The following is an 18150-nucleotide window of genomic DNA, read 5'->3' as shown; positions in this document are numbered from 1 at the left end:
TGCTGGAATGACCACACTACATAAAAAACATTCAGAGTTAATAGTTTGTACAATGTTTAAAAAAATATACTGGATTAGAGGAGACACCCTTCACAATTGTAACAGCAACAATTGTGCAGCAGTAGTTTCAGATACATAAATATAATCTTTGAAAATGTTCCAATGAAATGTATGTGTGCAAAGAATTTCTTGATGCATGCTCAATTATCCAGGTAAGTAAATCCCCAAAACGTTCTCAGGAGAGAACGTTTCTCCCACTGAAAACACCGCGGCCTGATGAACAGAAACAACTTTTGGGAAACAGAATTTAACTAAAGTTTTTCCAAAACCCCGAAAGCCATTTGACGTTGTTAGTTTTATATTTAAATGTAAGAAAATTGCTAAGATAATCATGCAATCTTTAAATCTAAGCTGAAGACTTAACCTTTTTTGTTGTTGTGGTGGCGGCTGGATAAGTTGATTATACAATGTAAAGGCTTTGATGCTATAATAATAGGTTTGTTTGTTGTTGTTTTTTAAAGAAACTCTAAATAAGCTTTAGATAATAATTATACAAATGTCTAAACTTGACTATTATTATTATTAATTTATTATTATTATTGTTACAACATGGTACTAGTAGTAGTATTTTTTTTTTACATCACAACTAACAAAAGCAAATATTTTTGTATGCAATTAATATCTTTGCATGTATTATCATTATTATCATTATTATTAAAACAATATTGTTGCTGTCGTTGTTGTTAAATTACTGACATTTTGTCTTTGCCAACAACCAGAAAAAAAGCTCTGCAATCACTATTAGGGTTTTTATTTTGAAATTAGAGACCGGAAGCTCCGCTTAGTTAACCTGACTATTTTCAAACTAGTGGCAAAAGTTAATGACGGAGCTTTTACATGTTCTGTTTTTAATATGTTGTGATGTTTGATGCTCTTTATCAGTCGTACTAAAGGCTGAGATTAAGACTTGAGTTTGCTTTGTGTTTTGTTTTTTGTTTTTTTTCCTCCGTCTCGCTGTCTGTGACTCCTCCCACACATTCCTGTGTCTGAGAGGAGGAGGTAAGAAAAGGAAGGGGAGCCTGGTGGAAACACTCTGTGGACCCTGATCCAGAGAGGAGAGATGATAAACAACAACAACAACAACAGCTCTCAGCTTGAATGCGTCTGCTTCAGCCCTCTCCCACATTTATCTCTCTGTATCTGAACCGACTGGACGTGTTTCGACTGTGTTTTTATTTCTTTGCCTTCACTCCAAAAAGTTGTGGAGAACTTTCCGGTGGAGTTTGAGGTTTCCAGCCTGACTGTCTGCACTGCAACAGAGCCCCGCTGTGTTTCTGCTGCTGGAGGAGGAGGGGAAAAAACAACAAGGCCACAGAGAGTCTGTGTGGAGGAAATCATGGAGATCCTGGACAGCAGTGAGCCGTTTCTTCACTGGGACAGGAACCTCAGCGAGCTGTCCGAGGCCGGAGAAATCGATTGTGTGCTCAGCACCACAGTAAGTGATCGATTAGCTGGGGTGTAAATGATCGATCAGGGGTCTGGTTATAGGCTCTGCAGCTGCTCAGCGGGGGATGATCACCCTTATCTCACTTAGATGAGGTATTAGTAGAGAGGAGGGGGGAGGGTGTGTGTGTGTGTGTGTGTGTGTGTGTGTGTGTGTGTGTGTGTGTGTGTGTGTGTGTGTGTGTGTGTGTGTGTTACCCTGCTCTCCATTCAGATGTTGAGCCTTGGGGTCCAGGATGCTCCTCTGACTCATTTTTACATTTTTCAAACAAATCAGTCTGCAAGGTTTTACTCAGATGACTCACTAAGACACACATTTAAAGCACTCTACACAAGTATATTTACACTGTGTACTTCTACTCTTTCATACTTCAGAGATGAATAATTTAGACCTTATTACAGGTATCTGGCGGTTTTATTTATAAGCTGCTTTCCTGAAAATCATTATTTTTCCAATCAAATCAAAGCAATTGCTTTTAAAAATATAGATATATTTCCAGGTCCTCATTTATGTAGTATTTCTTTTTTTAGTATAGATGCACACGCAGATATTTTTAGTACTTTTCTCATTCAGACAACCACACTCGTACACCAGTGGCTTTGGAGCTACCAGTGCTATTCTCAAGAATCCTTCAGCATCTGGAGACTCCGAGCATCGAGCCACCATCCCTGCAACAAGTAGATTTAAATGAGTAATAACTTTAGTTTTAGTGCTTTACTAATGCTGGATTCTTTGGAGCTGGCTCTCTACCTCACAGTATCCTTTAAATATTTATAAAGTGTGTTAAAGTGAGCTGCTGCTTCATGTCCCGTAGATGATAAAACCTGGAGTCGGACCATGAACTCGTTATAGCTGCTGTTATTATATTGGTCAGGTATCTTATTTATAAAAGACATCCATGCAAAGTGGGGATATTTAAAGAATTTATTCACGCGCAGTCAACATTATATCGGCTTCAGTTCTACCACGTTATTTGCTTAAACACAAGCTTCTGCTTTTATGTGCCCACAGAAGGTGTTAGTCACAAACAATGGCGTTGCAGTGCAGAGAAAAGAGCAGCAGACTAAAGTAGAAAAAAGAGAGAAACATGAGTGCTGCGTCTGGCCTCAGTAAGATGAGGCCTGCAGTTATGTAACTTGAAGGGTGTCTCCCAGCTGTGTGACTTCTCGGGGAACACTGTGGGCCAAGAGGCGAGCGAGTGAGATGGAGAAAGCGAGACTGAGAGGTGTTTGTGTGTCAAATCTGCATATTTGTGTGTGTGGAGAAGGAAGGGGGAGCGTCGGCATTTGCAGGGAGAAATCCAGCTCACTTACAGGACGGGAATCAGACACCACAGGCGCCTAATGAGCCTGACTTTTGTTTCCATCCTTTCTAAGGACATTGCATTGACTTAATATTAACTTCTCTGAGCCCTTTCCCCCCCAGCTTTAAGCCACGTTACAAATCTGTAATTTAATCATTTGCATCATGCTGCCTTGCCCGCCCCCTCCCCCCCAAAAGTGAAAGAAGTGGTGTTCCTGCTCTATGTTGTGGCTGTGTGATGAGATTTGAGTGAGTAAAGCAGGCTCACACAAACACAGACAGCCTCCCGCAGACAGGTAAAGACTTGTGTTAAAGCTTCAGAGAGCATTCATGCTGTGAATGAAGGGCCTTTAAACACGACCCGAGGCTACAGTTCCTCTCATGTACCTGCAGACCCAAGAGCTGTAGCTGTGATCTTTGAAAAATGAAAATACAGGAAAATGCAGTAAATTATGCAGCCGTTTGCATTTCTGTGAGCCTTCCGATCAAAAACATTTACCAAAAGAAGCAGTTGGTCAGGGGGAGGCCAAAAATGGAGCAAAAGTTGAGTGAAAGTCAGCGTTGGTAACAACCCACCACTGGATGTGTAAAAACAGCCATTGTTTTGCTGAATCATTCACCACCACGACTTCACGATGCGCTTGCAGCTTTTTCCCGCCGTTAGCGGCTTTGAGTATGAGCTAAATCTTTAGAGAAAGATGCATATCATTACCAACTTAATGGAAATATTGGTTCCATTCCATTTGCATGTAAGCATTTCTGATGTATTTCTATTTTGCATACGTTATATCTACTGATTTATATACTGCAGATCACTGGAAAATGCAGGCAATTTGTTCCAGAGGCAAGACCTGCCACTTGACAGCCATCTTGGCAACATGTCTGGGCAGTTATTTCTGCAGCCGCATGGAAATTTATTCAAACTTCATGTACATAATCAGTTAGATCTGATTATAAAGTGCTTTAAAAGTTTGTTAATAAGGTTCATACTTCTTCTACACAGCTCATTTCAGAGTGCCTTCGACAGGTGGTGTAAAATAAGTATTTTGCTAACATGACATCACCTAGCTAGCTGTTAAAGAAATCTTTTTCTTTTTTCCAACCTACGGCATTGCCCCCTGCTGGCCATAGGTCACATTGCGCTTACCTAAACTATATATACTATATATAGAAGTACTGGGACACCTCCACATTACACCTCCAGGAGCTGCTCAGCCATGGGGGCCGTGAAGCTCCCAGCCTTCAGCTTCTGTGCTGATGTTAACGTCAGAGGAGGTTTGGAGCCCTGCAGTTACTGAGTCAGCAGAGCGTTGGTGACGACCGCACTCTGTGACTTTACGTGGTCTGACGCTTCGTGCTGGAGTTGCTGGTATTCCTGAAACCTTTGTAATAAAAACACCTGGAGTTGATCGTGGAATATCGAGGAACCTCCCAAACTGACGTGTTGCATAATTTTGATGTCGTACCTGTTCCGATGGGACTGAACACACCTGAATTCACAGATTATAAGGTGTGGCTAATTCTACTTTGTTTTGCTACAACAACAAGTACATAAACCAGCCACTGCATGGTGATATACTCGTGCAGCCCCCTTTTTTTGCACCATCGCCTGCTGATTGGCGGAAACTTTGTAATCTCCCACTTTGTGGCTAAAGTTGGTTGAACTTCTCAGACTGAAGACAGCTGAGCAAAAGTCTGAAACTTTTTTGATGTTCATTCAGACGACAAATCAGCGAAATGTGCTCCCTCCAAATCTCCTTAAACCTGTTTCTAAAATCTAGAATAAAAATTAAAAGAACAAATTTTTTATATTTTGTGACTTTTAGCAGAATCAGCCTCACAAATCGGTTAATCTTTAACACTAAACACACTTTTCACTTTAGTTTCTTTGCGGTGAAACTTCACCAACATACACACACAGCCCAGGTTGTGTTAAGAGGCAAGGTGCTCCTGTTAGGTCACTGGACACTATATTTAGTAAGGCATGAATAGCATGTGTGTGTGTGGCAGTGGGGGATGCATGATTGCAGAAACCAACAAGCCTGCAGTGTTTGAATCTCCGGCAGCTTGAGAAGCAGACTGGAGTCTTTGTTCCTCCGTTCAGGTCGTGGGTCGGGTCTCTCTCGCACTTTCTCCCTCCTCCACCCCTGGGGAGGGAGGTTTTTTGCCATTCGCTAGAATTCCTCTCGACGGTGTAAAGCTTCTCCGTCGGTAGCACGTGTCGTTTCCTCCCATGTCATCCCGTCGCTGTTTGAAAGCTTTTATCGTGTTCAGGTTTCTCAGGTTTTTGAACGATAACACCTGCTTGGTTTAAAGGTGGAGGCGCTACTTTTGTTTTTCCTGTTTCTTTTTAGCCTTTTATTTCCACTCACCCGTGAAATTCCTTTAGTGACACTGTAGTAGAGTAACAATACATATTTTAGGCTTGTCTGTCTGTCTGTTTCAAGAAGTTGTTCAAGTCTTGTGCAGTTTTCTGAAAAAACCAGTGTAAATTATTTAGTTATTGAAACATTTTAAAATCTTGTGTATTCATATTTTTACTCTTTAAAAATTGAGTTTTTGAAGAGACGGGTGACTTTTGTACCTGTGGTACCATTTTTTCGTCATGACAATCCACTTGACGCCTTTTACTGCCAGGTGTGGAAAAGAGATCTAGTTTTGCTTCACCTTTCAAATAGTCCAATAATTGTCCTTTTTTAGCTCAATTCTTGGTCACTACCAAATGTTTCTGGTTAGTTGCTAAATTCTGTCTGAACTTGTGTCTTTGTCTGTCTCCGTGGTATTAAGGGAAATTGTGGGTTTTCATTTACGTATTTATTTGTTGTTGAAAGAGACTCAAAGCAACACATGAATAACAAAACCTTATGATAAAAGAAGTTGGAAGTGTTTGCGTGCTTGAGTTAGATCTAGCTAAAACATATAGTTTGGAGTCATTTCACAGAGTATTTCACAGAATATTCAGTAGATTTACACCTGAAAGAGACGTTAGTGACGCTAATCTGTCCTGCTCTAACCTCCTTAATGGTCATTTAATGACTCTTGAGTGTTGTGGGATCATTACTTGTGTTAGACTTGTTTTCTGTCTCACTTTTATCTTATCTCTGCTCCTTTTTCTTGTGAAATACCAGATGTTTTTGTATGTGGAGACGTGAATGAATCACACACTGGGACTGCTGGGCTGGGCCACGTGATGGTTTTCGTTTTTATTCAAAGGTCACTCCCAAAACAACCACGGTGGCCATTTTCACGCACGCACGCGGTCCTGCCTTGAAGTTGTCTAGACGCATGTCAGAATCAATCGGGTCAGACGTTAAATGCCCTTTGACCTGCCAGCTCTCTAATACAAAGATCCTGAAACATCTGATTAAGCTGATGTGTAAAAAGAGCAGGTAACAGTCTTGTGAGTTTAGGGACATTGTCTAGAGTTTGATGTGAAAGCAGCTACAAAATAATGCAAAGTATTTGTAGAGCATCAGCATGTTCACAGAATCAGAAACTCATGGGAGGAAAGCAGAAAGAAATGCACACTGACCACAGTAGTCAGATGGAACAACCACCAAGAGATAGAAAACCACTGCAAACAAACGCAAAAAAAACCCAAGACAGCAAACAGAAACAGAAAAATGGATCCAAAGACTCACTTTGTGTGTGTTTCTGATCGACTGCCGAGGTCATATTAGGGATATGCACTCTCACTGATATCATGCTAGAGTCAAGAGTGGACAAAAGAAGGCGTTTAGAGTGGTTTGAAGCCAAATCAACAGTACAAATATGACAGGAAATAAGGAAAAACACGTTAGACCCTCTTAAACAAAGAAGGGAAAACAAATCACTCTTCACACATACACCTGTAGCTAAGACCTGCAGCAAGTGGAGAAGAGACAGAAAGTGACGGTAAGATCATATGTTTGTCAGAGGCTTCAGGAAAAGGAGTCAGGAAGAAACCTCTGATTTAAATTCCATTTCAGAGTCTGGCAGGAAGCCGAGCACATGCTGAACTCGCTGCCCTTGCAGTGAGCACAAGAGACTGACATGCAGGGGGAAAGTGTGCGTTTGCTCCACATACGCGCTACAGCTTTCCTTACATAACACTCAACATACCTACAGATAATCTCTGGGCGCTATCCATGAGCGTAACTCCAGCTGTAACCCAGCACTTTTATGAACACATGTGATGGGCTGGTGGCGGCTCGGCACACTTTTGGGACAGAGGTGTTTTATTCCAGCAGAGGGGGAACAGCTTGACCCGTGTGCTCACACTGCAGAGCCTGTTCTCCGTCGGGGCAGGGCATCCTGCTCGCCGGTGGCCTCGCTCCGTCTCTCTCTGAATGGTCCGAGTGTGTGCTGTAACATGAGTGTCAGAGCGCGGAGAGAGATGCTCATTCAGGGCATAGGGACACACACAAATGCACAAACAAAAGTGCGCACACACACATTCACAGCAGTATTTTATTCTTAGAATCACTGAAGCATAATTTTACAATACAAGGATTCAGATTTAAGCTCGAATTGTTCACGTTGCATGTCACAACCAGGCACGCGTCTTTAGATTTGTTCACCTGTAACTCAAGTCTGTGCTGAAGGAGCATACCTGAGTGTGAGAACAAAGCTCAAAGAAGCTGTTATTAGCGCAGGCGCGGTGCCGGATCTTCAGGTTGTTCGCAGAGGCGACTGTGACTTTCGCACAGGAACAAAATGATGACGCAAAGATCCTGTGACGCAGTCTGATTTATTTACAAACTGAAGCGTGTTTGACAATCCGGTTCCGGGTTATGAATGGAAGTCGTAAGTTTAGATAAATATGCAAACGAGTGCAATAAATTTAAACTGTAGATGCTTGACAGCGCAGAAAGTTTGTAATATCCTTTTGTTAATAGTTCATCTGCACAGGTTTTTAATAATCAATTAATTTCTTATCAAAGGAACCAGAGATGACCCTAGTTTTAAAAACCTGAACATATTCAGTTTACTGTCATTTAAGGAAAAGGAAAACAGCACATCGTCACATCAGAGAAGCTGAAACTGGAGCAACATTTTCACTGCTACTTAAAATGATTAAAACAATTCATCATTTCAGGTTCAGTTTTTACCGTCTGGTCCTGAATTCTGGTTACTGCCTAAACTTGTCTGCTATGCTGGTAATTTGGTAAACCCACACGCTTCCTTAGAGTCAGGTAAATCCCGACAATTAAATAAAATAGCAGATTGAAGGGGCCAAATTCTGTGTTTACTCTTAGTCTGAGTCTGACTTTGACTCTGAATACCTGAACTGGCCAATGACTTCGAGTACCACTGAGACACAGGTTGAGACAAGTAGGACTAATACTAGCAGGTAAACGGGGATGAAATGGATGTGTTTGAATTGGATTTCTGTAAATGTGTATTTGGAAGGCTGAATGTGGGTTTTATTGCTTCCCTCGACTTTGTTTTGAGTCTGTCGCACTTCCTGAATCTCCACAATAACATGATAAGTCAGATTTCACTCAGTGATTAGAAGAAACTGTCTGAATAAAGAACATTTTACTTTAGTGAGTTCATCTGAAAAATCAACTCTTTAGATTTTTCTGGCCCACGCTGCTGCTTATCCAGCTGTGTAGTTTTACTGTAAGTGTCCCAGTTTTGGAGATGGTTGCCTTCTCAATGGTCATGACCCTGTTAACGCCACATAGCCTCAGTTTCTTTTTGGATCTGTTCTCCTGCTACTGAAATACATCTAAGGCTCAGGACTGTCTGATAGGATGCAAATATTTATGGTATCCCTCTTCAGCTGACCTGCTGAAGAGGGATACTATAAAGACCTGCTTTGGGGGACAGTAGAGGGAGAGAAAAAGAGAAGCCACAGACCTGGATGTAAGCAGTTTCATTAAGGAAGTATTTTCTAAGCAACCAGGTCAAAATTCATGAAAAGGACCTTTTTTATTGGTTGTTTGAGCACCACAAGTCAAGCGGACCAATCGCACCAAAAGTATACAGACCTGGGCCCTGTGCTTCGTACGTCGCTTACTACATCCAAGATCAAATGAAACATCCAAGACCAAATCATCGCGCTAACTCTGAGCTCGCTATTCCGGTTCCCCGAACACACCTGTTGTTGACGATTAGTATAGCTGGATGAAGTAATGTGAGATCACTGGGTGGCCCAACAGGGGCTACGCATCGATAGTAGAAACATTGATCGGCAACCCTTTGATTGGTCGGCGAAAATGTCGAAGGAGCGCGCTCGGTATTTTTCGGCAGCAGAGCAAGAACTCTTGAGTGAGGGATTTCAGGAGTTTCAGAGTTTAATTAAAACGCAAGGGAACACTGCAAAGGCTGCAAAAGCAAGGAGAGAGGGCTGGCAGAAAGTTGCTGACAAATCAAACTCGTAAGTAATTCAATAATAACAATAATAATGGAGTGGATTTATATAGCGCTTTTCAAGGCACCCAAAGCGCTTTACAATGCCACTATTCATTCACTCTCACATTCACACACTGGTGGAGGCAGCTACGGTTGTAGCCACAGCTGCCCTGGGGCAGACTGACAGAAGCCAGGCTGCCATATTGCGCCATCGGCCCCTCTGGCCAACACCAGTAGGCGGTAGGGTAGATTTATCATATCACACCATATTATCCAATATTATATTACATTATATTATATCATAATATGTTATATTATATCCCCTTTCACATTAGAGCCACAACAGGACCCACTAGAACATGGGAACAAGTAAAAGTGAAATATAAGAATATTCTACAGAATGGTAACATTTATCACTTATATTGCTTTTCGTCTCTTGGAAAGAGACCCTGGAATACTCTGTTTGTTTGTTCATAACAGCAACCAAGAAAAGGGCAGAGCAAAAAAAAAAGACAGGTGGTGGTCCTGCACCCCCTCGTCAACAAGTTGGTTAAGTGAATAATACCCTCACGGGAAAATCGATATCTCTCTATGAGCACACTGTCGCGCTGAGCTAAAGGATCCTGTCTGTCCCGCAATATACGCTGAATTCTGAGGACTCTCCTTATCAATCTTGCACCTTCCGCAATGGGTTGCTCGCGTAAACGGACAGGATATGACTGCGACAGACTTCCCAAATCCACCTTCGCTTTTATAGCCGTGGTCTCTCATCTTGATTACACGAAGTAATTTACAATTACTACTCTGAAATATGAATTACATCTGTAATAATCACATACATGTAATAGAATGTTAATAGTACATTTCCCTTTTTTAGGGAATGACCTGTATGTATCTGTGTGAAATCAATAAAAGGATCAAGTGCTGCATTATCTTTAGTTACATTGATGTTATTTATTTATGGTGAAACAGTGGTGGAATATCGCTGTTGCTTTCGTATGAATGACGCGGGCATACCTGCGTGGCCGCGATCTAATCCTGTTTACATAAAGTAAACCTGCTCCCCAGCAGGTTTACGCTTACGGCTCTGTTGCTATGACAGCAAGTCCCGGATGGGCTTCGGGGAACCGAACGATCCAGGATCACGCGAAATCGTCAACAATCTCATCCAGCTAACTCACTTAGCGCGGTACGAAGAACAGGCCCCTGGAGTGTCAAACCCACGTTAGTTCATGACTCAGCCTACAAACCTATCATATTTATACAACTGATGAAAAGCAGCCTGAGATCTCTGTAATAAAGTATGCGCAATTTCAGCAATGCAATTATAAAGAAATGCTTTTGTGGTAAGTCAGTTAAGCCAGTCAGTGCAGCTCTTCAGGTTTAAATCCAAATCTAAACTCAGTCTTAACTTACTAAGTAAACTGGCCTTGTTACTGTGGACCTGCTGTAAAAACAGGAGAGTCTCTCATAATCATGAGTTCGTGTATTTATTGGGATACAAAGACAAAATAAACACTTATTTTCTGTTGTGTGGAGGACATTCAACATTTCTGGTCTGCGTTGCACTTTTTTTGCATTCAGTAGTAGTAGTCAGCAAGTGTTTGCAGACAAGTCGGCATCTTCCGTACCAGCTAAAGGTGACCACTAGGAGTGCAACGATACACAAAATTCACGGTTCGATATTTTTTCGATACAAAAAAATGTTCATGCTTTTTTAATTTGTCATTTATTAAAATTATAAATATATATTTTAACTCAAAAGTACAGTTTTTAAATTTAATGTTGCTGAAACAACAAAGTAATAAAAAAAATAAATCTATCTGATCGAGAAATCACTCATCTTTGGAAAAGAGAGTTTATTACAGAGAAATGTCTCTTTCCAAAATAAAAGCTATACTATACGCTTCTTCTGGGCTATATTCTCAGCAGCATATTAAACATATCAGGTCCCCATAAGGAGAATCATGTGCTAACGGCTGTCTAAATGACTCGGGTAAAGTTTGTAGCATGCGTGCTTGTTGTTTTTGTCTGCTTCCACTTGTCTTTGCACTAGGATGATGTAAATGTGCAGTCATATTCGTTGTGTTCCCACTAGTGCTGTCAGCATTAATCTGAAATGACGTTAACGCCACAACACGGCAAATCTCCGTTAACGAGCTACCGCGAATCGCCCTGTGCGTGGGGCTGGACGGCGTCAACACGTTAACGAGCTAACTGCGCTAACGCAGTAGTTCCCACCGATGTAATTGACCATTGCGTGGCACATCCGACATACTGTTTTACTTTAGTCCATGACGCGCTTACCTTCAGGGTCATACCTCACACGAAGACCAAAATAGTTCCAAAGGCCAGATCTGAATGAGGGTGGGGGAGGTTCAATTTGTCATGTTGCAATGAGCTTAGCTTCTGTCTTGCTAGCTTGTGCTGCGCTCAGTGGATCTGCGCTCGACAGTGCAGCCTAGGCGGAGTAGTCGAACGCAGATCCACTGAGCTCTCAACACAAACAGCATCGTCAGAAGAAAAGTTGATAAAATAAATTTAAAAATTTGTATTGTTCGATACATATGCGTACCGAACCGAAAGCACTGTATCGAACGGTTCAATATCGATACGAGTATCGTTGCACCCCTAGTGACCACGGCAGCCTGCAAGAAGTCTCACCTAGTCGCTACCCGACACCTCCAGCAGCCGGTCGAATACACAACTCTCCCCACGATTGGTGGTTGCCAGGAAGTTGCAGACTAGTCTAAAGGCCTTTGTGAGCAGGATGGTTAAAAAATCCAAAGTTTATTTGTTCCTTCTTTGCATTTTCCAAATCCATCCAGGGAGTAGGATTGAACCCTGGTGGGCCGATTCTTGTCCCTAGACCGTATGTTTGTCACCCCGAACTGACAGACAAGCATGGCTGCAGAGTGATTCAAAGTTTCCTGCTTTAAAACATTTAAATGCACATTTATTTCATGCCGAAGCTGGACTGCACTCACTGAAAAGTTTTTAAAGAATCCGACTGAACTTTTAGGTTTGAATGCTTCTACACTGAGAATAAACTCTCTGACTTTTCACTTTCCTGCATCTCGTTAATCATGTCATTGTTTTGGCCTTTAAAAGTGACAGTGGTCTGCAGATGGTGCACACACACACACACAGAGGATGAGCAACACTTTTTTTTTCCCTTTGTCAAATCTGATGCAACTTTTCTTTTGACTTTGAAAGTGGACTCAGACTTGAGCTTGCTGCAGGCGTGCAGCCATTTGAGAGCAAAGCGAAGGTAGTAATCAGCGTGGGGAGGGATCATTATGGAAAATCCACAGGAGCCTTCGTTCTTTGAGGCAAAGCTAAATTTATCCCTCTGTCTGTATTTCTGTCTCCTTCTACCTTTCTCTCTCTTTTTTCTCGCTCCATCCTCTATCTCTCTGCCCCCTCTCCCCTCAGCTTTAGGCACCATAAAAGGTTTTAAATGGCAGTGTGTGGTTAGCAGGGTGTGGGTTCAATGTCCCTCTGAGTACTTTATACACCCAGCCCTTAAATGAGCCTTGAGGCGGTTTTACGTCGAAGCCGCTGTTGGTGAAATACAGATAACTGACCTCTGGTTCTTTACTCTTTAGAAGCATGTTTGGTTTTTTTAATTCTTTAAACGGAAGAGTTTCAGGCGAGTTTTCAGAGCTGCTCTACAGGATTTTGTCCATGTTAGAAACTTTAAATTCGCTGAATAAACAGAACTTCAGTGGCTTTAGCAGCTTGTAGTGAGACTTTGGGATTTTTGCATGAGCTCCACTATTTCATGTATTAAACATCAAAGCGTGTAAAGCCTGTAAACTGGGTATTAAACAGTGTGAGCACCAAGAAACGCTCAGCTTTGATGTTTTTGTTTTTTTAGTAGCTGGTAACCTGCCTTGTGACTCAACAAAAGTCCAATCCAGACCTGTTTAAGATGCTAATCTGTCCATCTGCTGTCGAGTTAGCATTTCACTCCTCTTTCTACCCATTATCCACCACCTTCCTCACCCCCCGTCACTCCTGCTAGACGAGTCAGCTCCTGTTGGAAATGCCAGAAACGTCTCTGCAGCTGTTCCTGACTCGTCTTTCTGTATGTAAAGTGACTTGATCAGTCTGATTTGTTTCCTAACCTTTCATTCTTTCACATATTAATGCATTTCCTCATAATTTTCCATGAATCCCCTCTAAATGGACTATTATGTTTAGCAGTATCGCTGTAATCTGTCTCAAGATGCAGATTCTTTTTCTGCAGAAGTTGTTGAACGCTTTGTTCAACACAAACTTCTGCAGAATTTCCACAGAAAAGCACTCTGCAACATGCCAAATCTGTCAGTCTTTGAGGTTTTCTTTTAGACATTATAAAGTATTACCAAACAAACAGTTGTCGGTTATACAACATGAGTCTGCAAAAGCAGAAAGATATTAAAACCTATCTGAGACTAATTCAAATGCATTTTAGCTTTTTCCACCTCTGAATTAAGTTTGTATTTTCTGTTGTAATCATTTCGAATCCCTAATTCTTTCAAATTGAATATATTCTACATTGCTGGATCTGATGTTTTATCCCATATTTCCCACATTTTTTGGCATTCCCACTCATTGACTCCCAGCCATAATGTAAACTACTGATGAGGACTGCTCCCCTACGACCTCCTGGTCACTTGGGAAAAATGGAGTATTCAATGACCGGTTACTGGGGAGCTGAAGCTGTTGAGGGTGCAGCACCAAAATCCTCATTGTGATTACTTCAGTCATTCTTGGTGAGCTGCAGCAGATGTTAGCGACACAGAAAGTTACTGCATGTGAGTGTGAAGTCGCCAGATGTGGCTTCACTTTAGGGTGTGTGCAAACTGCACCAAGCAGCCCGGTTTGTGCTCGTTTTGAAAGTGGAACATAAGCTAAACATTTAGTTCATTTTTAGTTTTAGCACATTACTCAGTGCAAGTGTGGAAAGACTGAGGAGAAAGTATCACAAACTACTGAAGATCTGTATATCTGTCGGGATCCACAGACTCTGTTTATGCATGACATTGAGAAAATTTCATCCTTGTTGTGTTTTCATTACCCAAATATTAGATTTTAGCATCCTTTTTAAACCAGATGTTCTGCTCTTCTGACAGAGCACACCTTTTTTATAACCTGAACCTTTCAATCACATGAGACGCTAACAGGCCCAGTCATCCATGCAGAGTTCACCACATGTGTGCAAGTGGCCTGCATGACTTTTCATTGAAGCATGCGTCTGCTTGGAAAGCATCCACCCCAGGAAAATTTTGCTAACAGGGGAATCAAGATCAGCAACGCGCCCAGGACGGCGCACTATAGGGTGCACAGCAAGACCAGTGCCGGCCCAGATTTTACCCCGAATCCAGCAACAAACCGGATAAACTGAGCTTTAGGAGAGATTATCTTCAAATGAATCCCTAAATCTTCGCACATCAACACAGTGTTGAAGAAGTTTGTGTTGTTGGGAGAAAATCAGAGGCTCGAGAGAGAGCTGGAAGAACTCAAAGTATGTGTGAGTAAGGGTGAAGGAGTTCAGATGGAGAGGTGTGAGTGTAATGGTCAGTGTTAGCAGTGCAGAGATGGAAAAAGTTAGGAGCGTGCTGACCCAGTTTTTAAGAAGGAAATGCACACAAGATGAGGGCCAGCTGTGCTTGTGTTTAACAGAAACGCTGCCTCCCTGCTGCGTCTGACTAGAGACAGACCACACAATGATTTTATTATCGTACCAATATTTTGACCTGTGAAAAAAAAAAAAAAAATATATATATATATATATATATATATATATATATATATATTTTCTTGGGGCTTGGTACCCATTGTCGGGTGGGGGTGATGATATCTCCCCCCCCTGACCTGTCGTCCTGGTCAGGGGGGGCAAGCTGTGCCCCCCTCACCAGGGGGGCACAGCTTGTTAGTTAGTTATAACTAACAGCTTGTTAGTTAGTTATAACTAACGTGGAAGCGAACAATGACAGCATGCGATTGATCACTAAGACTTCGTTATAATGTACTTTTGCTAGCTAAACCTAAACACCGCTCTGAGGCGTAGCCACAACAGTGAAAGTCACAATTTTTGGTCCAGTACTTTAACGTTTAAACTCTGACTATCTCATGAGTCCAAAGTTGTTATTACGCTGTATTATGGTTTAAAATTTTAAAGTACAGCTTGCTGCTAATCCGGTTGTTCAGTGATGACGCGACGAATCCTACTTCCGGGTCTAAAGTAGCCTGTGTTTAATATGGCTTTTGTGTTGTTAACATGTTTAATGTTATGTATTTTCTTCTATTTGATCTCAAAAAGCTCCTAAAACAGTCAGTGATCACTGTTGACCTCCCTCGGCTTTTATTACCGCTAATCATTTATTTAAGCTCAGTTTTTAAAACCTTAGGATGTAACTACAGCCCAGCCCATGCAGCAGTATATGAATGACTAACCTCGTATTGTGGATGGATTATCTCAGTTGTTCTCCTGGCTGAAGTTTGGTCCTTTTACAGCATCCTGCCATGCGATTACATTTGTTCCTGACCACCGAGAACACTCACGTTAACTTTTATCGAGTGGAAAAAAAGTTAGCTTGTTTATATTATGCTAACATAGCTGTGTCGCTAGCGGTCACGTAGCACATCATTATATACCAGCTAGCCAAACTTCAGTAACCCTACAAACCTCACTGCTGTTTAGTTTTCTGTCTTCATTTATGCTGGAAGTGATAGCAGAGCTGTACGTTTTAATTTGTTTCCAAAACCCCGCAGTCAGGACATGCTATATTGTATTTAGATAGAAGCTAGCGAGCTAACTTCCTGCTAACTTCTAACTCCTTTAAATGTCATAAATTCCGTTTTCATGGATGCCTGGATGTTAAACTCAATTGTTACACCTGGTAGAGCAGAACGCTGATCATTTTATTAAAGATGAAAGACTTTAGACAGTTTTTCAACTCTCAGTAATGCCATAGTGATCGTTTGATATATGGACCTGCAGCGGAGTTTAGACCCAGACACGGCTAGTGACGTCAGACTGAACAACCGGATAGGTTTTTCCTCGAAAGCATCAGACCTTACAGTATTAACTGTTTTCACAAAAACAAAAAGTCTTGTATTTTTACTGCAGTTTGTCACTGTTTTCTTGAAAAGCAATATATTTTTTATTATTAATAAGAAGCTTTTAGAAAAAAATAGTCTGCGTGGAAGATATAAAGCATTTGTCGGGGACTATTTTCAGCTGTGGATTAATACCTAGTGTTTGCTTCAGCAAAGACAGGGTTTTGGCCAACAGCAGAGCTTCATGACACAGAAGAATAAGATGCAGATTATCAGGCAGAATCGGTTCACTGTTGGTCTGTTTATGACATTTGTTCTTCCCATAGGTTCCACTGTAAAAACAGGCTAAATAAATACAGGCTGATATCATTGCCTGCTCTCCGGTGAGGTCATTGTGTAACATCTGGAGGGTCGGTGGGGGAAGAGTGGGGGTTGCACAGATGATAGGTCAGTATGACAGGGAAAGAGTGGAAAGTGTGTGTCAGTCTGTGTTTGTGGGGGTTGAAGTTGGAACTTTTTGGGAAGCTGTTAGAGACAGGCAGAGGGGTTGGCGGGGGGAGGGGATGGGTTGGGTTTTACTCGTCAGGGGACCCTGAAACGGTTTTTCCATTTGTCTTCTTGTGGGTCTGTTTGTGCCGCCTCCGTGCTGCACACACGCATTTCCAGTACCATCACTGCATGCTTCAGAGAGCAGCTGACTCACAGCTCTGAACTTTGACTCGGGATGTTTTCCATTCCGGGACCTCAGAGATTCCCATTTTGAACACATTTCCTGTCGCGGCTCCATTTAACTGCTGACATTAAGGCTTTTTTTTTTTTAATAATTCAGCTTGAAACATTAATGAGGTCTGAGGCCGCTGTGTTAGACAGGAAATGGATGTTAACCTCTGGAAACCTTTATTTTGAAATGGATCCGCTGCAACTTTTGCAAAGTTCAGATGTTTTTTGTCTTTGTGTTTGTTTATACGTGGGTGGAGGGTAAACAGCGTTGCTGGACTTAATGCCTGCTGTTATTCTCTCTCACATCCTGCTGTTTACATCCGTTAACCGTCTCTCCGCCCTACTATTATGTGTAAAAAGAACAAAGTCTGATATGTGATAATATCACTGCTGATGCTAATGCAGAATGTTTTGTATGCTGGAACAGTTTCTCTAATTTAGGGCACAGAGTCTTCCTTCAGATTCACCCACAGCATCTGATTAGTCTTTGTGACCTCTGAGCAAGTGTAGAGCATAAAATCTGCTTTAGGATTGCTCAAAAGCTGCATTTAATAAATCTTTTTACCAGAAATTACTCAGTCAACTATATCGTAAACCAATTGTTTGGTTATGTAGCCTGTAAAATGTTAAAAGTGCTCATCACACACGAAAATAGAATAAAAAGTAGAGTAAATCCTCTCTTTTCAGAAGCTGTTAGTTATTTTTAGGTTGAAACAATTATTTGATCAGAAGAATTGCATGAGCATTTACCCCTTACTACACCTTGGTAGTACCAAGTCAGACCCCTTTTACCTTCAGAGCTGCTTTAATGATTTGTGGCAGGGATTCAACAATGTGCTGGAGACAATCCTCAGAGATTTTGGTCCATGTTGACATGAGAGCATCACACAGTCGCTGCACATCCATGATGTGAATCTCCCGTTCCGCCACATCCCAAAAGTGCTCTGAGATCTGGTGACTGTGGAGGCCATTTGAGTTCAGAGAACTTAGTGTTCAAGAAGCCAGTTTGAGATGGTCTGTGGTTCGTGTTGTGTTATCTTGCTGGAAGCAGCCACTGGAAGATCGATGCACTGTCATAAAGGGAAGGACCAATCTGGTCATTCTCCTCTGACCTCTGGCATTATTCACAGAGAACCGCTCACGGGATATTTTCTACTTTTTCGACCATTTTCAGGAATCCCTAGCGATGTTCATGTGGGAAAACCCCACTAGACCCTCCAGACCAGCCTGCCTGA

General features: G+C 41.7%; 1 protein-coding gene across 1 annotated transcript in view; it reads left to right on the top strand.

The window, feature by feature from the left end:
- The first annotated feature begins 923 nt into the window (after nt 1–923).
- creb3l2 (cAMP responsive element binding protein 3-like 2) overlaps nt 924–18150 on the top strand; it is a 38441-nt gene continuing 21214 nt past the window's right edge. Inside the window, exon 1 of the mRNA XM_085375613.1 lies at nt 924–1495. Within this exon, the coding sequence (XP_085231739.1) occupies nt 1397–1495 (99 nt within the window). The 5' untranslated portion in view covers nt 924–1396. The remainder of the gene's footprint in view (nt 1496–18150) is intronic.

Source organism: Diplotaxodon limnothrissa, linkage group LG17 (assembly GCF_057381915.1).
Source record: "Diplotaxodon limnothrissa isolate DT_005_m linkage group LG17, D_limnothrissa_male_GT1.1, whole genome shotgun sequence".
In the NCBI taxonomy this organism is placed as follows: domain Eukaryota; kingdom Metazoa; phylum Chordata; class Actinopteri; order Cichliformes; family Cichlidae; genus Diplotaxodon; species Diplotaxodon limnothrissa.
The sequence above is the reverse complement of the archived record's forward strand: the minus strand, read 5'-3'. Positions and strand labels throughout refer to the sequence as shown.